Source organism: Gorilla gorilla, chromosome 15 (genome assembly GCF_029281585.2).
Source record: "Gorilla gorilla gorilla isolate KB3781 chromosome 15, NHGRI_mGorGor1-v2.1_pri, whole genome shotgun sequence".
NCBI lineage: Eukaryota > Metazoa > Chordata > Mammalia > Primates > Hominidae > Gorilla > Gorilla gorilla.
The window spans coordinates 117,524,007-117,546,556 of NC_073239.2; the positions used below are offsets into that span (position 1 = coordinate 117,524,007).

Genomic DNA, 22,550 nt, shown 5'->3' on the forward strand with positions numbered 1-22,550 from the left:
GGGCCCTGGCCTGGGCCAGAACCTGAGTTTGGGCCTGAGGTCATCTGTGTGACCACAGCCAGGGCTGTCGCTCTTTGTGCCTCACCGCCCCCACCTGGACCTTGGCCACGACAAGGTGGGCCTGGCTGATGGGTATCAGGTATTTGGGGTCTGAGATTGAACCACCTCAGAGACTGGACCCCTCCTCCCAGCACAAGACATGTTGGTCCTGTCCCTGTGGGACCCACAGTGGGGGCTGCACATCAGCTCCATGGCCCAGGAGATGGCCCTGCTCTGAGAGTCCACCCTGGGTCTCTGTGTGAGCCCACCTGCCCCCAGGCTCCCACCTGGGTGTTTCCAAGCCACTCACCCACGGCACTAAGGGTCAGCTGGCAGGGCCCAGGGCCCCTCTGCCCTAGACCTGGGCCCAGGCTGGGCTCTGCTCCTTGGGGGAGGGGTGCTCCTCTACCCGGCCTCCTCCCCAGGATGCCAATTCTGGCCTCGGGAGGGAGTGGCGAGGACGGAGACCCTGTGGGCCAGGGGAGACAGTGCTGAAACCCAGCAGCCAGAGCTGGGCCTGCCGCCCACACAACGCCTCGGCTCAGGCTCCGGAAGGAAAACACGGGAGGCGTGTTCCCAAAGTAGGGGTCAGGGTGCCAGGGGAAGTCGTGGAGGAAGTGGCAAATATTCAAACTGGGTGATCCCAGGCCTGCCGCGCAGGTGGCCCCGTGAAGTCTACCAAGGCTTAAAGTTTGGCACCGGGAGGGAGGCCGCGGGGGACACTCCCCAGAAGCTGTCGCGGGATTCCCCCAAAATGGCTCCAAGACGCGGCTGCCTGGTCCAGCCGCGAGGACTCCATCCCCCACCCCCGCCCCCCAGAGGCGGACACTTAAAAGCTCAGAGCCAAGCAACTGGCAGCCCGGGGGCTGGGGCGGGGGGTGGTTGGGGGTGGGGTGGGGTGGGGGGAGAGAGCGCCGGGGCAGTGCGGAACGGCACGAACGGAACCCGGAGGGTCCCCGGGGACCAGCGAGAGTCCAGGGCAGGGAGCCAGAGGGGCGCTGAGGACCGCACAGGACCAGGCGGCCACGGGTAGGGGGCAGCCCGGCCCTCAGTGGCGCTAGCCCCAGCCCCCGCCGCAGCGGCCCGGGCCGGCGGAGGAGCCCCGCGCGAGGCTCCCCAGCGCCTCGCGGCGCGCACACACGCACCACACACACGCACCTGGCCCGCAGCCCCGCCGAGGCCGCCCGCGGGCCCTGGGGGATGCGCTCGGGTGGAGCCCCCTTCCCCCGCCTTCCCCAGCGCCCTCACCCCCGACCCGGCCCCCGCGAGCCGCGGCACGGGAGACGCTCCACTCACCTGAGTTTCTCCATGTCTGCGGCAGAGGCCTGCGAGAAACCAAACGAGAGGGTCAGCAGGCAGGAGGCGTGCGCTCCGCGGCCGCGCCGGGCAGAGCCGGGCACAGCGGGCACGGCCGGGCAACCCCGCGGGGCCCCGTCCGTGGGAAGCCCGGCGCCGCGCGTCCCCAGCCCCAAGTCCCGGCCGCGGCCCCCGTGACTCAGTGGGCGCGCCGGGCCGCGGCCGAGTAACAGGTGAGCCCGCCCGGGCCGCCGCGCTCCCCGCACCGAGTTACGCCCCCCGGGGCGAAGAAGGGGCCGGCCCGGGATGGCCCGGCCAGGGGCGATCTCTGCCTCGTCCGGAGGAGGGGGACTCGGCCTGTCCCCGTTAACTCTCCGGCGGCCGCGGCCCCGCTGCTCCCCCCGCCCCGCCCGTTAACCCTTCCTGCCCCGCGCTCCCTCCCGGAGGAAGCCGAGCCCCGGAATCGCAGAACCTCCGAGTCGGAGAATGTTGGGGAATTCGGGGCCGTGCAGGATTGCAGAACCTGACACTCACACAATCCGAGGGCGATGGCATTTGGAGCCTCGACTCCTCAATCAGGGACCCGCTGCCCTCAGATTCTGGGGTTCTGGGCCTGGCTTGCCCCTCCCGGGCCCCAGGGATTAACCCGTGAGCGCCCGGCTCGCCGGCGGGGCTCCCTGCCTTGCTTGCGCAGACCCGCCCGCGCGCGGCTTGGAGACCCTCCCTGCCCAGCCCAACTCAGCCGGGCAGCCCCTCCGCGCGCCGGGCAGGGGGATCCACCCGCCGCCGTTAACCTTGTGGGCGCGGGCGAGCGACGGGGACCGCGAGCGGCCCGGGCGGGATCGCACTTCCTGCGTGGAGCTGGGGGCTCCGGGCGGGCTCTCCATCACCCGGGAGAGGCCGCTCCCCGGGGCTTTCCCCGTCTTTCTGTGCCGTGACTGGCACTCAAGGGGGACGGGGGTCCGAGCTCAGGGACCACGCGACAGACCTGGGAAGACTGATGACTGCCCATCCCGGCCCCTCGCGCCGGGCGCCGCCGCCGCGTCCGCCGGGAGCGCGCTCCGCTCGGGTCCGGGCCCCACGCCGCCTCCCCCACCGCCCCGCCGGGCGAGGGCGCAGCCCGGCCGCAGCGCCAAGCTAGAAGACCCGGCCCCGGGGCCTCGGCCAGGCTCGGCCAGGCTCGGCCACCAACTTCCCGGGTGCTCGGGCCGGCCTTCCGGCGCTCTCCCGGCCTCAGTTTCCTCACCTGAAAGCTGGGGGGAAGGGGGAGGCAGCTGGACGAGGCGCTCCACTGCCCTTCCGCACCCGCGGGCTGCGGAGCGGCTGGGGTGGGGGAAGGAATTTCAGGGGAAGGGATCCCTAAGGCGCCCGGATGGCGGTTCTCCTCCCCAGACGTTCTAAAAGTTGTCCAAGACCACGAGCCTGGACCCCTCCATAAACCCTCCTCCTGCAAGACAAGGAGTTTGCCGGGAAGACTTTGCCGCCGGCCAGCGCGACCCCCACACCGCTCTCTTCCCCAGGCCCACCTTTCCGGGTCCCCATGACAGCGCTTCTCATGCTAGGTCCCAGCATACAGCAGGCGCTCAATAAACACGGACAGTGCATGCCTGGATCCCACGGCACTGGAGCCTGTCTTTCCTGGCCCTTTCCCCTCCTGGCTGTGAGCTCCTGGGCAGGAGCCCTGTGTTCTCACCAGGACACCCCCAGCACCCAGCAGGCTTGGCCTGCGCTGAGCCAGCGCAGGGTGGGAGGAGCCGTCCACTCAGAGGGTCAGACCTGAACCAGGATCAAACCAAACCCAAGAAATCCAAGTGTTCCTCCATCCACGGACACCCACTCGTTCACTAGCTCTGGGCTAAGTTCTCCAGCAGAGAGGGGACAGCAGACAAAGCAGAGAGGGGACAGCAGAGGAAGCAAGCTCTGCTCTCCAGGGGCTAATGAGGAAAACCCCCTCCGCCCCCCTCCGGTCCTGGGAGGCCACCCTCAGCAGAATGGCCACGGTAGTCATAAGAATAACGTCCACCGCCCCTTACACATCATAGCGCTTCCCACGGCTCCTCACCACAGCTCTGCCATGGAAGCCCCGGACCCCCTATGCGGGAGCAAAGCTCCAAGAGAGAAGAGGCTTGCTGGAGATCCCGCAGCTCAAAGCTGCGCCTGGACCCCACTGCTCAGGAGCCTTTCCCACCCAAAGGCTGTCTCTGGTTGCCAACCTCAATCACTCACGGCGAATGACCTGCCAGGGAGTTTGTCTAAAATTAATAAGAATGTATTAAAATTTAATTTTAAAAATCTAGCATTATTTACATTGAATGTTTCAGCCCTTCTAAAAGGCCTGGATGGGAATTCCCCCCACCCCCAGAAGGGAACTGGGGGGAAAGGCAGGGGAGGTTGCTGAGCTGCCCTGGTGGAGCGGTGGGGGCTGGGCAGGGCAAGAGACAGGCAGGGAACAGGCAGCCCCTGCCCTTCAAGCCTATTCTAGAGCCTGAAGCCTGGCTTTGATGCTGCTGTAGCTCAAATCCTCCTCTGACCCACTGCCTTCGGGGCAACCACTGCCCTCCCCGTTGGAGGCTGTGTCCTCCATGCGGCCCTCTGTGGGAACTCAGTGGAGTCACTGAGTTTACCCCCACACCAGATGAGACAGGACTCTGTGTCCCAGCTCTGTGTCCCTGGACCAGCCCAGCACCTGGCAGGGGCAGGGGGACTAAAAGATGGGTTGTGCCTGACGCTCTCCATGCAGGAGTGACGCAGGCATCTTTATGGATGGCTAGGGAGGAGATAGCAGGGAAGCTTCCCTGGCTGAGGTGCTACGCCCTCGGGGACAGTCTCCCATGAGGCTCCTGCACGGGACCAGCACCCCGGGTGCAAGTTTTGATTCAGCCATTCATTGACCACAGGACTCGGTGATTTTCGTGAGACCCTTGCTATGGGTGAGGAAACGGAGGCTAGCGCATGAAGTGGCTTGCTCAAGTCCCCTGAGGTTAGCCGAGGCCTGCCTGATGGGCTGGAGAACCGCGGCGCTGCCTGGGTCTTGGGCCAGTGGGTGGGGGCCATGAGGATGAGGAGTCTGTGGGGTGCCCCAGGGTTCCCATTGTGAAGTGAGGGGGCGGGATCTCCCTTAGGGAGGCTGGGACCCCAGGGTGCACACTGGGTGCTCTCGGAGGACAGTCCTCATGGCACAGTCCTTCCCCGCCTCTGGGCGCTGTCCAGCCCCATTCACACCCGCTGCCTCTTCCTCCAACACACCTCTCCCCACCGTCTGCCTTAAGTCTCTACCTCTTTCTGGTGGTCCAGCCCAGCAGCCACCTTTATCTTCTGACCCCTCACAGGAGCCCTGCCTGTTGGCCACTGGCCCCTGCTCTCTCCTCACTCCCACCTGTGGCCATCTGGGTCCTGATGATATCCCCATCCCTGCATGGGCTGAGGCCTGTGGAGCTCCCAGCTGCCTCCCTCCCACCTACTACTTCCTTTTCTTACCAGCGTTGGGAGGGCCGCCCGGGTCAGAAACATGCCCGTCCACCCTTTCCTCTGCTGCTCTGTCCCCAGGGTGGCCTTGGGCCCGGTTACAGAAATCAGTTCCATTGAAGTGTCACGGCAGCTTTGCTGGGTGGGTCTCATCAGCTGTGCATTTGCAGTTTATAGGCAAGAGCTTGGGGATTTGGGGCCAGGGCCCTTGCCATCTTCCCTGTGGCACCCAGGCACAGAGACTGGCACACAGTAGTGCCTCCCCAGACAAGGTGGAGGGGGTGACTCTGTGCCACCTGTCAGGCCTCCATGAGGGGTTGGTAAATACTGACCTGGCTCTGCCTAACCATCCGACCCCCATGCCCAGCAGCCTCCCCTCGCTAGGCACACACTGGCCACACTGGCTGCCTTGCTGGCTCCAGGCTCACCTGGCCCATCCCTGTCTTAGGGCCTTTGCACTGGTTCCTTGCACCTGGAATGTTCTGCCCTGACTCTGCACGGCCGGGGCCTCCCTTCCCTGACTACCCATCTAAAGCATCGGTGACGCCCCGACAGCAGAGCTCCTCCATTCTGCCGCTGCATCTCCCTGTGTCCAGGGCCTGGCGTGGAAGCCCTGCGGTGACAGGTGGTGTTGGCCTGAACGAATGCAGTGCGTCTTAATCCCCAGCCAGAGGCACCTGCTCCTCAGCCCTGGGCAGCATCCTTCCTGCTCTCACAGCAGGGTCCTCGTCATTCTAACACCATCCGCGTCCCTTCTTCAAGCCTGCCCCTGCGCGGGAGGGCACAGAGCCCCTTGGTACCGGACATCGTATCTTCGCAGAGCTCTGCCCTGGGAAACCCCTCTGCAGAGGGGTGGTGTACTGATTCCTCTCTTGGGGTCCGTCTTCCTGCATGAGAATATCAGCACAGTGAGAGCAGAGAATTTCATCCAGTCTGACCAGTGCTGAATCCCCCAGAACAGGGCTCTGCACACAGTCAGTGTTTGCCAAATGAATGTCACAAGGCAGGGTACCATGTAAAACATCTTAGAAAGCTGTCCACTCCAAGTGATCAGTTAGAAGGCTAGCTCTCCAGAACAGCCACACCCAGTCCCCAGGACGGTCCCTTACACACAGCCGCCTTGTTGCTCCCAGTGAGCAACAAGGCCCCCATAATGGAGCACATAAATCCTCTGCCGGACCATCTGGCCCCATTGCACGGCTGCCCACTGCCCCCTAAATCCAGCTGATTTCTGACACCATGAAGAGGAGAGTGAGCCCACCTCTGCAGGGGGCCTGCCAGGTGAGGAGCGCCATGCCAAGGACAGAGGCCTGGGTTCCTGTCCCAGCTTTGCCTCTGACTCAGGCCAGCCCCACCGTCCCTCAGGGCATGGGGCTGGCCTCTCCGACCCCAACCCCAGTGCTTGGCCCCCCAGGACTCCTTACACCCATGCTGGGCTCTAGCTTCCTCAGTTTCCCTGAATCTTGTTGCCCTTACCCCTCCTCGAGGGGAGGAAATGAGGCTAACATGTGGAGGGCAGAGATGAGCCCTGGGGGGTTGGGCCTTCTCCGCAGCTGTGGGACCTTGGGCAGGGCTCTCAACCTCCCTGACCCTCAGTTACTCATCTAGGAAGGAAAGATGGAAAATCCTTCACAGGGAGCAACAAGGCGGCTGTGTGTAAGGGACCGTCCTGGGGACTGGGTGTGGCTGTTCTGGAGAGCCAGCCTTCTAACTGATCACTTGGAGTGGACAGCTTTCTAAGATGTTTTACATGGCACCCTGCCTTGTGACATTCATTTGGCAAACACTGACTGTGTGCAGAGCCCTGTTCTGGGGGATTCAGCACTGGTCAGACTGGATGAAATTCTCTGCTCTCACTGTGCTGATATTCTCATGCAGGAAGACAGACCCCAAGAGAGGAATCAGTACACCACCCCTCCCACCCTGTATGTCCGACGGGGATACGTGTACAGAGAAGGATGGGAGGCAGGGTGGGGCAGGAAAGAGGTGCAGTGATGAACACAGAGGCCCGGATGAAGTGAGCTGAGCCCAGTAGCAGATGAATCCCAAGGGGCCACTGGAGGAGGGGGCGGGTGAGTCTGGGGGGAGGGGCTTCCGGAGGAGGGGGCGGGTTAGTCCCGAAGGGGCCGCCAGAGGAGGGGCGGGTGAGTCCTGGGAGGTCGCTAGAGGAGCAGCCCTGCGGCTGTGCCTGGTGAGTTGGGAAGCATCCCAGTCACCGTGCGAAGGAGCAGCTGGGGTGCGGGGCCTCGTGCACCCTCATCAGGACCTTGGCTTCTGCCATGAGGTGGATGGGAGCCCCTGGAGGGATGAATGGGGGCGTCTCCGGCACACTGCTGTGTGGAGAGGGGCAAGTGCAGGACCCCAGGGCATCCAGCCAGGCCCACGGGGCCTGGGGTGGAGGTGGGAGGGATTCTCAGATTCCCAGGCAGTCTAGAAGCAGACATGGAAGGAAGAGAACCCCTGAAGTGACAGAAGCATTGTGACCTCATGTTGAGCAGGGAAACATGGGGAATTCAGGGCTGGTGGTGCCCCTTGGCCATCCCAGGGGAGACACCAAGGGCGGGGAAATGGGCTTGGAGTTCAGGGGAGGCTCCAGGAGATGTGAACCTGGAAATGGCCAGATCAGAGGTGACACAGCCGCAGCACTGGGGAGGCCGCCAGGGCAACCACGGTGGAAGGCGACAGGGGCTGGGACGGAGCCCGGGACTCTGCCACTGTTGGGGGTCAGGAGGCGAGCAGGACTGGCCAAGGAGACTGGGAAAGGGTGGGTGGGAGGTGGGAGAAGAGTCTGCATTAAGGGTGGAGGTGGTCCTTCGGGGGCTGTCTCGAGGAGGAGAGCGGGATCATTGGTGTCACGGGCTGACCCACAGGTAGGACAAGGACAGAGAGCCGCCTGGGTCTCGTGAACCCCAGGCATCCCCAAGGGCCTTGCTGGTGCTGGGCGCATGGTGGGGTTCCCCAGAGCCTCCGCTGCAGTCCCAAATGAGCCGTGGGCTTTCCTGGCCTTATCTGATCAATGGGAGAGGGAAGAGTGCTTGCCCTGGGTTACCCGGCAAGTTGAGGATCTGAACCCAGGCCCTGGCTTGGGGCTGTCCCCAGATGGGGCCAAGAATGTCCTTCCCCTGGGGAATTCGGGCACCTGGCCTCGGCTGCAGAGGTGACCCTGTCCCACCTGTGACCTGAGCCCTGGGTCTTGTCTAGGCTCTGTGTGACTTCATACAGGGCCTCCCTTTTCCCAGCTGTGCCCCGGTGCCGCCAGGCTAGGCTGGTGACTGCGAACTGGCCTCCCGGAGCTAAATCTGGCCCACCAGCATGTTGTATTTGGCCTGCACAAAGGTTTTTTTTTTTTTTTTTAAACATTTGAGCCAACATTTAAAAATTGGGAGTTTACATTTTAAAATCCGTATTTTTGGCTTCTACTGAAAATTTTGGAAGATCTGGCAACGTCGGCCCACATTCCCACATGGCAACAGTCAGCGGGGCTGGGAAGCAGCTGCCCCCTCTCCAGGCACCTTGGGGGTCCCCCATTCAGGAAGGGGACCATCCACATCTGAGCTTTCCCTATTATCGGGAGGCTGAGGCCAGGAGGGCAGAGTGACTTAGTCAAGGTCACTCAGCTGGAAAGCCTCTCAGACAGGATCCAACTGCAGCCTTGGGGACTTGCATTGGGGGTGCTGTCATGACCCCCCCACCCAGGGCCATGCCCCTGGCCCTGTGTTTCCTGCTCCTTCTTGACTTTTGTTCTCAGATAAACATTGGATCGAGTCATTCACACTAGTATAAATGAGGCTCAGTCCCAAGTCTGTGATAACCGGCGGTCCTAGAGACCTTCTACAGTAGCCTCTTGTTTGCTGACCAATGAAGAGGAGGACCAGAGACTCACCCATGGCCACTCAGCCAGGCAGGACAGCACAGGACAGGACTGAAACCCAGGGCCCTCCTGGGGCAGCAGCTTCCTCCCAGAAGTGGTTCATGGTGGAGCCCCAGGCATTGTCTCTCAAGAAACGGTCTGCAGGTTGGTGACTGGAAGCCAGGGATCTGCCTTGCTTCCCTAGAGCCACCCCCTCCAGAAAGCATTCTGGGGACACAGGCTTGTCCAGGCCAGGAAGGTACGAGGCACACAGTGGGTGCTCAAATTAACAGACAAGCCCCTGTGAAGGGCTGGCATCACTATCTTTATCACCACTATCATCCCGGCAGCTGAATCCCTACCTTGGGCCAGGGTCCTTCCCCAGTTATCTCTAATGTCCCCATGGAGACACTGGGAGGAGTGTGACTTGAGCCAGGACACAGCCCAACCAGGACTCTGCTGGACTCAGCCTTCCGGGCCTCAGTGCCTGGTTTATAGAATGAGCCTGACCCTAGGATCACTTTCTCAGGCTTGCTGTATTTGATCTGAGGCTGGAGCTGGGGGGCTCAGAGTTGGCGCCCATCATGAGATACGATCCTGGGGGGCTGGTGGGGGAAGGTGGGGTGCAGCAGGAGTTAGGCCTGGAGACCGGGGCCTCCAAGGCCAGGTATGGTCCAGCCCCTCCTGCTGGGGCTGATGCCACCTCCCACTTCAAGGAGTCAAGCTGGGCTCCTGGGTGGGGCCACTCTGGCCAGGCCCCAGGGTGCAGCCTCGCCCCCTGAACACACTGTTGGGCCCCAACAGGGCCTGAGGCCCCAAGAGATATGTGCAAGAAGCCCTGGGATGGAATCCTCCAGGGCCTGGGTGGCACCAGGACTCCCCCGGGGCCCAGCAGTCCCCAGAGCACGGTCTGCGTGGTAAGCGGAGCCAAGAGCAGCAGAGAAGTGGGGCTCCCAGCTCACCACCCCTGGAGGAGCAGGCGGGGAAACAATGCTTATTAGGTGCCTGTGGTCATGACTGACTTTTCACTGCTGGGGAAACTGAGGCATGATGAGGATGGGTGACCTGTCCAGAGTCACACAGAAGGCCACTGACCCTCAAGATGCACTTCCACCCAGAGCTGCCTGGCCCCAGCTGGCCATGCAGACCTACAGGAAAAGGGCTGGCAGGGCTTCAAATCATCAGAACTTCCCACCCACCTGCCTGTCCCTGGTCATCCCTGGACAGAGCAGGCCACCTGAGGGCCAGCAGCACACAGGTGGCAGAGGTGCAGAGGTGGAGGGCAAAGTGCCTGGGCCCAACCCGGCTCCTCCACCTCCCTCCTCCTCCTCTGTGCACTGGGGACATAACGATGGCGCCGACCTCCTGGGGTTGCGCCCAAGCTGGGGGTCAGAAGCTGAGAACACTAGTCAATGCTCGGCGAGTATCACTCGGCGAGAGTCACCGTGCTCACCCGGAATTCGTCCTCAGAACAGGCCCCCTCCCGGCAGGAAAGCCTTCCTGGGTGGCTACAGGTTGATATCCCACAAACCCATCCCATGGCCTCCGTCTCCATCCTGTGTTGGGAGAAGGTGGAACTGGGGCACGAGCAACATCCGGGCAGCCCAGGAGGACCCTCCCCGGCCCAGGGGACACAGATGGTACAGGGCAGGAAAGGTCAGCACCAAGGTGGGGGTGCCAGCCCCTGGATGAGGTCCCATTTGCCCGACGCTCTGCACAGCTCCATCACCAGGACAGCCAAGGAAATCTCACCACATCTTTTGCCCATCCACCTGTCCATCTGTCTGAGGCCAGAGTGCATGTGTGGATGGGGTACGAGGAAAGAGCTCTACAGCCCAAGCCCGGACTACCTGTGTCACCCGGGACAAGTGGCAGCCCCTCACAACCTCAGTTTCCAACTCCATATAATGGGGGCAGCTATGAAAGCTGCCTGACAGGCCTATGGGACAGTCTGCCTCATGTGGGGTTGTCTCAGGTTCAAAAATGTAAAAGGATAATCACGGGAAAGCCCGAGGTAAACCACCAAGGCTCTGCCGCAGTGGGGAGGGGATTATTATAATTGTTATCATTACTGTTCATGCATGTGCCTTCCGTGAAGAAATAGTCTGCCTGCCCCAAAGCCAGAAATTTCACCTTAGAGATTCATTCTTTTGGCAATTAAGGTCTTTCCCGTTACAAATATTATAAAAGGGGTGTGGGGAGGGAACTCGGAGTAGGTCAGCCAGGACCTGTGGGGAAGCGGCACATGCGGAGGGAAGAGACCTCTGGGGTTGAGACTCACCCGACCTGGAGGCCTCCAAGGGGAGGCAGTCCGGCCTCCACGCTTGCCACTGCCCAAGCAAGGCCCACTAGTTCCCACGGCCTGGCCTGGCCCCACTCTGCTTGCAGCCTCAGTGGCCGCCTCCGAAGAAAGCTGGGAGCTCAGGGCTGGGTCCTTCTCCCCTGGGGCTGCAGCTCTTGTAAGGGCCTCCTGGGCTAGGCCTTGGCCTCGATCCACTGCAGAGGGCTCTGGGCTGCGGCCTCTGGGCACCCTGAAGGCCTCCAGGGTCCCAGGGTCCAGAACCCGCACAGTGACCTCATCCAAGAACCTGGAGAAGGGCAGTCTGGCCTCCCGCCAGCGGCCCAGGCGTGCGAGGGAGCCAGTGACAGCCCGGCTGCCTGTGTTCAGGGACTCTGGGGAGGATGGCCGGGCTGGCGACACCCGGGCCATCTCCTGGCTGGACCGAGCTGCCCAGCTGTGGCAAGATGCTTTGCCCTCGGGGTTCCGACCTTGGCTGGGGCTTGGCATGTGGCTTCGAAGGTCCTGTCTGTGCGCTTCCTTGATGGGGGCTTCTGTCCCGGGCTCCAGGAGGGAGCTGTAGCCGTCCTGCCTGGGACAGGTAGGGTTAGAGCCCCGTGCCTGGGAGCTGGCCCCTGAGAGCATCCTCCTGAGTCAGTCCAAGGTCCGGGCTCCCCAAGAGCACCGTCACCCACTCCTCTCCTCCCATGGGGCTGGGATCCCTGTGCCCTCTTGGGGGCTGTGCCTCCCATCCTCACAGGCCAGGGCTGCCAGCCAGATGCCCGCCTGCCCATTGATCCAGTGGCAGGGCCTCTCAGCCTCCCACCCCCAAATCGATTCTCACTAAATCAGAGCTGAGCTTCAGGGCTTAGAAAGTGCTAGAGAGGGGAAGGTCGTGTCCTGGGCTCTGCCTGGGGAGGCAGCCCGCCCTGAGTGAGCTCCCATGGTGCACAGGGCCCTAGGCTGGGCCTCCCCCTCTCCTACTCTCACATCTCCTCTGCCAGGTGCGGTGCAGGGTGCAGGGGCACAGAGGACAGGCAGTGGACAGATGGCCGCGGTGGCCACCATGATGGCGTGAGCGCTGGGCCTGAAGCAGGGCAAACTGGAACTGCAGCAAACCAGCAAATGGAAGGGGGTGGCAGAGGCTGCGGGCAGCCCACAGTCCTCTCATGCATCCTTATTACAGAGCCTTCATTTTCTTTTGAGATACAGGGTAGTCGGCTAAAAGACCACCTTTCCTGGGCTCCTATAAGCCAGGCCAGGAGGTAGCCAATGAACTATAAACAGAAGTTGGGTGTGACTGCTGGCAGAGCTCTGCAGAAAAGATCAGACAGCCAGCCTGTGTCTTTTTCCCATTCACCAACCTCCTGCTTCTTCTCTAGAACATGGAAGTGATGGCTGGAGCTGTGGCAGCCATTTTGCACCATGAGACAAACTTGTGGCAGCAGCCATATATAAAAGATGGAGGAGCAGAAAGACAAAAGGAATCCGGATATCTCACGACCACTGAATCATCATCACACCAGCCCTGCATCATCTGCCTCTGGTACTTTTTTTTTTTTGAGATGGAGTTTCGCTCTTGTTGCCCAGGCTGGATTACAATGGCATGATCTCGGCTTACTGCAACTTCCGCCTCCCAGATTCAAGCAATTCTCCTGCCTCAGCTTCCAAAGTAGTTGAGACTACAGGCGCCTGCTACCATGCCTGGCTAATTTTTGTATTTTTAGTAGACACAGAGTTTCACCATGTTGGTCAGGCTAGTCTCAAACTCCTGACCTCAGGTGATCCACCTGCCTTGGCCTCCCAAAGTGCTGGGATTACAGGCGTGAGCCACTGTGCCTGGCCTGCTTCTGGTACTTCTTTAACTTGAAAGAAAAATAACCTCTTGTCTTTAAGCTATGGTTATTTCATCTCTGTTGGTAGCAGCTATGTGCAATTCTCCAATGATATACAGGGTTAGGGTGAGAAAAAGCAGTTGTTAACGCTATGAGCAAGAGCCTTTGGCACATGGAGGCCTCGGGTGTAGTTAGGTGGGAGTGGGGTCAGGGAGATAAACTTAGAGAAGGGTTAGAGCCAGACCTGGACCCTCCATGACTTGTGTGAAGGGAGACACGCCTGCCCACTGCACCCCACACAGAGATCCTTCCTAGGATGCGGCTTTAGGGTGCTAGACTGAAGGGAGGCTTTCCAGGGGTGGCAGCCCAGGCCCTTGGCCTGGTGGGCATTACCACCATCCCTGGCCTGGCCTCTGGTGCTGCTTGGAGCGAGGCTGAGGCCCTGTGTGGCATGCTCATAGCTGTACATCTGGGCTCTGTCTGGATGCCTCCATCAGGTGCTGAGGACCCCTGCTTTTCTGAGCTCCGCTGGACACCTCTCTGAATGCCCAAAGCACCCCTGACTGAGTCTGCAAAACTCAGTGCGTGGCCTCACCATGGCCTCAGCCACCCAAGACAGGAACAGGGGCCGCTTCAACTCTTTCCTTCCCTCTTCCCTGTCCCCGCCCCTGGCTGCCAGGCCCCGGAGATTCAGCCTTTCTCAGGCCTGGCCACCTCCCTGCATCCTCACCATCACTTTGCTGGTACCAGACACTACCATGTCTCACTTGGACACCTGCGATCATCCCTTCCTGTGGCTCCTGAGTCATTGCGGATCCAGCCCGGCCTATCCCACAAACACGGTGAGTGTGACCTTTTCAAATCACAGACCAGGCCGGGTGCAGTGGCTCACGCCTGTAATCCCAGCACTTTGGGAGGCTGAGGCAGGCAGATCACCTGAGGTCAGGAGTTCGAGACTAGCCTAACCAACATGGTGAAACCCCATCTCTACTAAAAATACAAAAATTAGCTGGGTGTGGTGGCGCCTGCCTGTAGTCCCAGCTACTTGGGAGGCTGAGGCAGAAGAATCACTTGAACCTGGGAGGCAGAGGTTGCAGTGAGCTGAGATCACACCACTGTACTCCAGCCTGGGTGACAGGGCAAGACTCTATCTAAAAAATAAATACATAAATAAAGAAAAAATAAATAAAATCACAAGCCAGGTGACTAGACAACGTCACACCTTCATATACACTGCAAGGCCCTGACAATTGCTGGTGCCTTCTCTCTCTCTCTGCTACCCTCCCGCCCCGTGCTCCCCCCTGCCAAGGAACGCCTCTCAGGTCCTGAATGTGCTAAGCTCTATCTGACCTCAGGGCCTTTGCACTTGCTTTCCCTCTACCAGAAACACTCTCACTCTCTCCCTTCCCCTCCTTCCCATCATCTAATTCCCAGCTGACCTTCAGGGTCCCAGTTTCACAGCCTGTCCCCCTCTGTCCCTCAGATTAGATCAAGTACCCCTGCGGCAGCCCCTTATAGCCCTGGCCCCCAACTGTAACTCATGTTTGCAATTACTTATTATCTGTGTGTGTGTCCCCCCGTAGAATGTAAGTTCCACTGTATCCCAGCTCTTTGCATAGGGCCTGGCACATAGCAGGTGCTCAATGCGTAGTTCTTGAATGACTGACTGAATGAATGGCATAGCAGGTTCAGGCTGTCAGTTCACAAACATCCCCAGCCTGGTGTGGGCCTACTGTGACTGGAAACAGGATGAGAATATAGGGGAGGGATCTCAGGCTCTCGGGAGGCCACAGTGTCCTCCTCCCACCCTATGGTCCCCGACTGTCGCCCCTCTACACCTGGACAGCCCTTCCCCAGCAGCAGCCATTCAGCCCCTGCCCTATCACCAGTGGGAAAGAGACTTGGAGGCTGGCAGATCCAAGTTCAAATCCCTTCTCCAACACTCCAACAGGCCTGCGGGCAAGCCACATCGCCTCCTCATCTGTCAGGTGGGCATGGGGCAGTACTCAGCCCATGGCAGTGCTGGGAAGTGGCGTGAGCAAGGGACTTCAGGACTCCTTAGCACTGGGGCTCTGATGTGGCCGTTTCACTAGCACGCATGGTTGCAGGAGTGTTCTGGGGGCTCTGGCCAACCAGTCCTCTGAGCTGCTTCCAGAGTTTCAGGCCGCATCAGGCAAGTTTCCGTTGTCATAACAACCTGCTGGCTCTCAGGCGCCTGGGCCTGAGGCTCTGAGGATGCTGCCGGCTGCCATGGGCTCACGGCCTGGGCCTGCTCACCTACCAGCAGCCTGGACAACCTCTCCTGGAGGGGCTTCCGGCTCCTGGCACCGCAGCCCCTGCCTCTTGACTCATCTGATTCAGTCCTGCTTCCCAAGCCCCTCCTGCGTGCCAAGCTCCGTGCTGGGCATGCGTCATCACCCCAAATCCCCACCCGCCTCTGTGCATCAGGACAGCCAAAGGCTCTATTTTCTGCTAAAAGAAGCAGGGTCTCAGAAAGGTGCAGTGACCCGTCGGAGGTCACATGGCTTGGGCATGTCAGGCCCAGGACAGAACCCCAAAGGTCAGGCACTCACACCGGCTTCCTCTCCAGATGCCCAAGCCCCTCTCCTGCTGCCTGGCACACACTGCCCCTGTGGTTGGAAAGCTGGCCCCTGCCAGCTCGGAGAGAAGGGGCATGAGGCTGCCCGCTGTCTGCTGGGATTGGAGCAGGAAGACCAGGCCACAGGATGTTGGGAGGACCCTGCCGAGTGGGCAGGCATGCCGGGCTTCTGCTAACAGTGCCAAACATCACCTCGCTTCATTCTTACAGCAGGCCTGAAAGCTAGGAACAGCTACCCCACTTCACGGAGGAGGAAACTGGGCTCTGCGGGGTCTTGGGTAAACCCCCATGGTGCGGGCATGCGCCAGGGGCTGCAGCATAGGCCAGCAGGGGTGTGGTCACCTTCACCAACCTTCCCCTCGTCCCAGCACAGAAGTTTATTTTTTTTCCTTTCTTTCTTTTTTCTCTTTTGTTTTTGAGACAGGTCTCGCTCTGCTGCCAGGCTAGAGTGCAGTGGCGCGATCTCAGCTCACTGCAACCTCTGACTCCATGGTTTAAGCGATTCTCCTGCCTCAGCCTCCCAAGTAGCTGGGATTACAGGCACGCACCACCATGCCCAGCTAATTTTTGTATTTTTAGTAGAGATGGGGTTTCTCCATGTTGGCCAGGATGGTCTTGATCTCCTGACCTCGTGATCGGCCCACCTCCGCCTCCCAAAGTGCTGGGATTACAGGCGTGAGCCACCACGCCCGGTCAGAAGTTTCTATTATTATCCCCCTTTTGCTGTTGAGGACACTGAGGCTCTGGGAATCCGCACACTTGTGCTCCTAATCACCTGCCCCGCTGTCCCTGGATTTTCCACGCTGGCCTCAGAATCTCCAAGGGCAGCCATGGTCTTGATGTCTCCTAGTCCCCAGCACCCAACACAGGTTGTGCCGTCAGCACATGAATTCTGCCCCAGTTCTCTTCCTCAGAGAGGACATGTACATAGCTGTCCAGGTCTTCCAGGGAGATCCCTGGGCAAGGACGCCCCTGTAGGAACCCCGGCTGGCCGCTGACCTTTAGAAGAGGTCTCACTGCTTCTTCCTTATTTCCTGAGTGGGTCTTCCAGGGCAACGCGGGCCTGGAAAGGCCAAATAGCTGTTAGTTTGGGTTGGCTTTTCTCCCACCAAAGTCAAGGTGGGGTTAAGTCTCCCTGTCTGATCAGCCCCCTCCTGACCCTGCGCCTGCGTAGTATATGTCTCTGAAGCAGAGGGACATGGGGGTCTGTGAGCAAAACACTGGCATCTGGGAAATCAAGGCATGAGTGACCTGAAGCTTCACCCATTCAACCAACCATCCTTCACCATCCACCCCTGCGACCGCTCACCCATTTACAGGTGCCATCCACGCACCAACACATCCCTCTGTGTCTGTGTCCATCACCCGCTGATGGGCACTCATCTGTTCACTGGTCCTCTCACTCCCGTCTCCATCTGTCCTCCTGCCCATCCCTCCATGTCTGTCCATTCCTCTGTTACTTGTGTCTCGTATCCATGCATCCATTGCTTTGTACTCATTTGTGCACTGAGCTGCCTTCTCAGGCCTCTATCCACACATCCGTCAATATACACTCATCACCTATCCATGCACTCACTCTTCCAGTGTCCATTCATTCCTCTATCCATCATTCATGGACATGTATTCAAGTGTTCATCCACCCATCCCAGCATCCAGGCACTACCTGTATCCATTTATGTATCCATCCCTTCATCCATCCATCCAAAGATCCTCCCATCCATTCATCTACCAATCTTGCCTTGTGTATCAGAAGTCTCCCTCCCTCCACCCATGTATCACCCATTGATATTTTGTTCTATCAATCCAGTCCTGTATCCATATCAACTTTTCCATCTGTCCACCCATCCATCCCTATCTTGCTACTTACATCCATCAACCTCTCCTCCCGTCCATCTATCCCTTTCTCTCTTTCTTTCTTTCCTTTCCCTTTCTTTCTTTTCTTTTTCTTTCTTTCTTTCTTTCTTTCTCTCTCTCTTTCGTTTTTCTTCCTTTTTTTTTTTTTTTTTGATGGAGTCTCACTCTGTTGCCCAGGGGCTGGAGTGTAGTGGCACGATCTCGGCTCACTGCAACCTCACCTCTGCCTCCTGGGTTCAAGCAATTCTCCTGTCTCAGCCTCCCAAATAGCTGGAACTACAGGTGCACACCACCACACCCAGCTAATTTTTTTTGTATTTTTATAGAGACGGGGTTTCACCATATTGGTCAGGCTGGTCTTGAACTCCTGACCTCAGGTGGTCCACTCACCTCGGCCTCCCAAAGTGCTGGGATTACAGGCGTGAGCCGCTGCACCCAGCCTATCCCTCTAGGTTTCTACCCATCCATCCGCTGCTCTATCCTGCTAGTGCTTCCCTTCCATACAGTATCATCCACCCATGCATCCCCTTCAGCATGCCTGCGTTGCTTCTCCACCTCATGCACCTCTTAATCCCAGCATGCACCCACTGTGGGATGACCAGGCTTCCATGTCTGGCTTCCCCAGGCAAAGCCCAGGCCTGACCCATCTCCATCCCTGACTTGGGCTCAGGGCTTGCTGATTGAACCAATGACTGCAATTCCCCTGCTTGGCTCAGAGCTGGGCCCTGGCTGATCCCCACCCCAGGCAGACCACAGAGGCTGCTGTACTGTCCTCCAGACTCAAGGCCTGCTGAGGCAAGGGCCACTTTTGAGTGCCCTTCCTGGCTAGAGGGGAGAGAAGAGCCCCAGCAGCTCCTGACTCCTGCCGTACTGGCCAAGGTCCATGTCTCCCAGCAAACTGTGGACTCGTGGAGGGCAAGGTCTGTGTCAGACTCACCTAAGTGACCCCAATGAGCAGTGCAGAGTGGGTGCTTAGGTACAGCATGTTAGGTGAGTGTAGAATTCACACACTTAGTCATTCATCATTCATTCATTCATTCATTCATTCCTATAATGATTAAAGCAATAGAGACACCTCTGGCCAGCTTCTCCCACCACAGGCTACAATCTGATGCCTGCTCTCAGGCCACAGAAGTCACTCCCCTGACTGTAATGGGTGTTAAGGTTCTGATACGGAGCCCTAGAGAGGAGACAGTGAGTCAGCGGCAGAGGAGGAACCAGAACCCAGGGCTGCAGACCTCCGTCCAGGCCTCTCCACTAAGGCTAGCGACCAGCTCTGCGGCAGAAGGGGGAGCCAGAAGAGAACTATGCGGGGTGATTCTAGACCAACACGGCGAGTCCTAGGGTCACCCACCCATCTGTCCCAGGGATCCTTACCTCCCTTAGGGGGAGGAGCCACACCTCCCCACCGCCACGGCTTCCACACTCCAGCAGGACACAGCCTCTCTAAGTCTTGAGACTTAAACACTCTACACTCTCCCCATCACCTTCAGGCCTTGGGCCAGGCTCCTGTAACACGCCTTGACCCCTTCATCTGTTCAGCAACTACTCAGCCCTTGGGCCCCACCTCCTGGGACCCTGGGTAACGATTTGTGGACTGTGTCCAATAGCCATGGACTCATGGGCTTCAGTCAATCCCTCCCATCCATCCATCCATCCATCCATCCATCCATCCATCCCTCCCTCCCTCCCTCCCTCCCTCCCTCCCTCCCTCCCTACCATCCATCCATCTATCCCATCCCATCCATCCATCCCTCCCATCCCTCCCATCCATCCCTCCTTCCCTCCCTCCCATCCATCCATCCCTCCCTCCCATCCATCCATCCCTCCCATCCATCCATCCCTCCCTCCCTCCCATCCATCCATCCATCCATCCATCCATCCATCCATCCATCCATTCATCCATCCATCCACTCTTCAACATCAGGAGTGCCTGCAGGAGTAGGGAAGCTCCTTCAAAGTGTTGCCGTGGAGATGATGCGTGGAAATGCTGATCCAGGGCCCAGTACATAGCAAGCGTTCCATAAATGGCAGCTATGTGGGCCAGACCCTGCGCCCAAGTCTTGGGAGAGTGGATGGAAGATCTTCCAGATTGCTTAGGGCTCATTTCCTCTCTCCAGCCCTGGGCTCTGACAGGTGTCCCCCTACTCCACCCCAGCCCATGGAAAACTCATCCTCCAGGCTGAGGTTCTAGGCAGCCCTCCCCTCCCCACTCAGCTCCCAGGTGCGAACAGCTCCAGGTTTTGATGACAAACGGAACGCGGAGCCTTGGAATCTATAAATATGAGACAAAAGCTGGGGAGGGCCCTTGGCGGCAGCGCAGCCGCCCATCGCCCAGAGCCCGCATGCTGAGCCCGGGCAGAGCCGCATCTGCCACAGTGCTTGCTTTTCCAAGCCGCCCTGATTATAGTGAGAGTCGGGAAAATTAAGGGTTTGCAGGATGCTGCTGGGGCCCTCGCTGCCGTCTCCCCGCCCTGCGTGTCACAGATGCCAGGCAGAGACACCCCCAACGGCCAGTTGCCCCTGCTGGCAAGACCAAGCCCAGCCTGGCAGGGCTGCACACCGCAGTTTGTTAGGGGCTTCTGCCCACAGTCCTCGTGGGAGCCTGGCCCTGGGAGTAGTGGGGGTCTCTGCTGCTCTTGGCAGGCAGAGGAACTAGGGCCCAGAGAAGGAAAAGAACCTGTCCATGGCCTCCAGAGAGCCAGAGCACTGGGGCCTCCGACGGAGCCTGGCTGTGGAGACCCCGCCCCACCCATACCCCCAGGCCTGGACCCCCAGTCTGCACTGGCGGCCGACCTTGGCCATGCGGACTTTGCACGTGCAGTGCTCCCTATCCATCCGGCCCCGCTCCCGGGTGCCCACTCTGCTCCCATTCTGCCGGCTCAGGAGACTCCAGCGCGTCGCCCACGCTGTTTCTGCCCTGAGGAAACCACATTGGGGATGGGGTGGGGCACAGACGAGGAAGGAAACACCTCTAAACCAAGCAGGAAGCGGAAACGCTGGGGCAGAAATTCCCATCCAACGTGCTGGGGCTCAGGGAGGGTGAGCGCGCCGGCTGAGCCGCTCTGGGCGAGGCCCTGGCCTCCCTGAGCCTCAGTTTCCTCGCCTGTAAAGGGGCAGGAGGATAGTACCTGCAGCAAGGTACTGAATGGGTTGGTGGTGTCCGAGGCTCGTGCGCGCCCACGCGCTGCAAACGCTCAATGAGGCGGCCCCGGGTCCAGCCTCCTTCCGGCTCCCGGGCCTTTCTCCGGCCTCCCAAGCAGGGGCTGGCCCTGCCCCCAGACGCAGGCGGGTCCAGGCCTGCCCGCATCCTCGCCACCCGCTCGGGACAGCGGCGGGTCCCCAGTCCTCCGGCCGCGCCCTGGGTCACCCGTCCCTCCTTTCCTCCCGCCGCGGGGGCGCGCGTGTCAGGGCGCAAGGACCCCGCGATAGGACCCGGGTGCTCCCAGCGGCGCGCGGAGGCTGGGCATCCCCGCCCCACCCGAGAGTGCCCAGTTCCCAGGAGACCCGGCCCGGCTCCTCCCGGGCCAGTGAAGCCTCCACGGCGGGGGCACAGCGCGGAGGGGAGCAGGGCGGGGGGCCGGCCACCTCCCGCGCTGAGCAGGGACCGCCCCAGGCGTGGGTGGCGCCCGCCCCGCCTCCGCGCCCGCGCCCGCGCTCTGCCCTCCCGGCTCGCAGGTACTCACCGCCCGGCGCAGCCGGCCCGGCCGGCGACCGCCAGTCCACATGGCCCCAGGGCAGCCGCGCCGCTCACCGCCGCCGCCGCGCTCGGGTCCCACCGCCGCCGCCGCTACCGCCGCCCCCTCCCCTCCGAGGCCGAGCGCGCCGGGAGCCGGCGCGGCCGGGGCTCCCCCACCCCGCCCGGCTTCCCGCAGGGAGCGCCCGCCCCCCGCCCCCAGCCCGGCTCCCCGCCAGCCCCGGCCCCGCGCAGCCGCGGCTGAGCCCGCGCGTCCTCCCGGCAGCGCCCGGCCGGGGCGCAAGTGGTGGGCGCAGGGCCGGGCAGGGGCGCGGGGGTGCGGCGTGCGCGGGGGCCAGGCGAGGAATGGCAGAGGGGCAGGGAATGAATGAACCCGCGCGAGCTTGAATGGCTGAGCGCGTGAATGAATGAGTGCGGTAGAGCATGCGGGGCTGGGGGGGCGGGGGGAATGAATAAATGAGAGAACTAATGCACGGGCGCGAAGGTGAGTGACAGAGTGAATGGGCCCTTGAAACCCAGAGGCTGTCAGTAACGACCTGACCAACCTTTTCATCGGTCCATCCATTCAATCCCTCAACATTTATTAGACACCTACTGTGTACCAACCAGCCCTGCTGTAGGCCCCAGGGGGTACAGTAGCGAGTGAAAACAAGCTCCTGCCCTCGCAGAGTCACATTTTACAGATGAGGAAACCCTGGCTCCCAAGGGTGCCTCCTGGCCAAGGTGCCCCTTACCCTGCCCTTGCTCTGCCGGAGCCCCCAGTCGGTGGCTTCCAGGGCCTGCCTTCTCCCCAAGGAGCTCTCAGGAAGGGAAGGTGGCTTCAGGAGGACCAGTGTTGCCCCCTGCCTATCCCTCCAGTCTGAAGCATCCCACCGACCTGCCCGGTAGAGCCCAGGCTGGCCCAGTCCTACCCTGGTAAAGGTGCAGCGTGAACCCTCCTCTCTCCTCCCAGAGCAGGCAAGGGGCAGCCCTGAGGGTGCCAGCTACATGAGGGCCTTCCATCCCAGCCAGCCCAGCAGCAGCCAGCGTGGGAACCCGGGGAGGAGCACTGGCAGCCAGGGAGGGTCCTGCATGGTGGAAACAGAGCTGGCAAAGCCCGTGTGCTTCGCTCATATCCTCCCTCGGGACCTATGGGCTCATGGTTCACACATGCTTATATCATTTCCAAGTACATGGCAGATTAGAAGATGCTGCGAATGAGGACCTTGTATATTTTTGTTTTTTAATTGTGGAAAACATGGAAAACATAAAATTTACCATTTTAACCACTTTTAAAGTGTACAGTTTGGGGACACTGAGTTCCCACTGTTGAGCTACCATCACCACCATCCTTATATGCTGTATGTTGTATGCTTTGCAGTTTCTACGCTCTCTCATTTAATCTGGGGAGTAGGTTGCTACATTCAGGCAGTGTCAGTGCTGAGAAAAGGCACTGATAGCAAGGCAAGAGGGGAAACCCAGAAAAAAAGGAGACAAGAAAAAGAACCAGCAGCTGACTGGAGCCACTTAGTGTCAAGCAAAGTCCTGTCTCTGCTCCCTCTCAGGTCCCAGGGACATGATTGGGTAACCAATGGACAGAGGGAGGCGCCTCCAAGTGCACCCCACCACAGTCAAGACAAAATGAGAGGCGGCAGCTC

At 60.2% G+C, this 22,550-nt stretch overlaps 1 protein-coding gene and 1 long non-coding RNA gene across 14 annotated transcripts in view; one reads left to right on the forward strand and one right to left on the reverse strand.

The window, feature by feature from the left end:
- Nucleotides 1–21,120, reverse strand: part of BEGAIN (brain enriched guanylate kinase associated) — a 50,988-nt gene extending 29,868 nt beyond the window's left edge. For 4 of the 13 annotated variants that reach the window (XM_055361562.2, XM_055361561.2, XM_031001880.3 and 1 more), the window contains exons 1-2: nucleotides 2,324–2,403; nucleotides 1,336–1,364 (exon numbers count right to left, since the gene is read on the reverse strand). In XM_055361562.2, coding sequence (XP_055217537.1) covers nucleotides 1,336–1,364; nucleotides 2,324–2,347 — 53 coding nt within the window. In that variant the 5' untranslated portion in view covers nucleotides 2,348–2,403. Of the gene's footprint in view, nucleotides 1–1,335; nucleotides 1,365–1,869; nucleotides 2,127–2,323; nucleotides 2,404–20,902 lie in introns of those variants that run through there. The other 9 variants (XM_031001882.3, XM_031001879.3, XM_055361555.2 and 6 more) reach the window with 5 other exon arrangements.
- LOC109023281 (uncharacterized) lies at nucleotides 8,769–13,582 on the forward strand. Its single transcript, XR_002002680.4, has 3 exons — nucleotides 8,769–8,815; nucleotides 12,311–12,474; nucleotides 13,261–13,582. It is a non-coding gene; the product is annotated as an uncharacterized lncRNA (long non-coding RNA).
- Nucleotides 21,121–22,550: the final 1,430 nt, after the last annotated feature.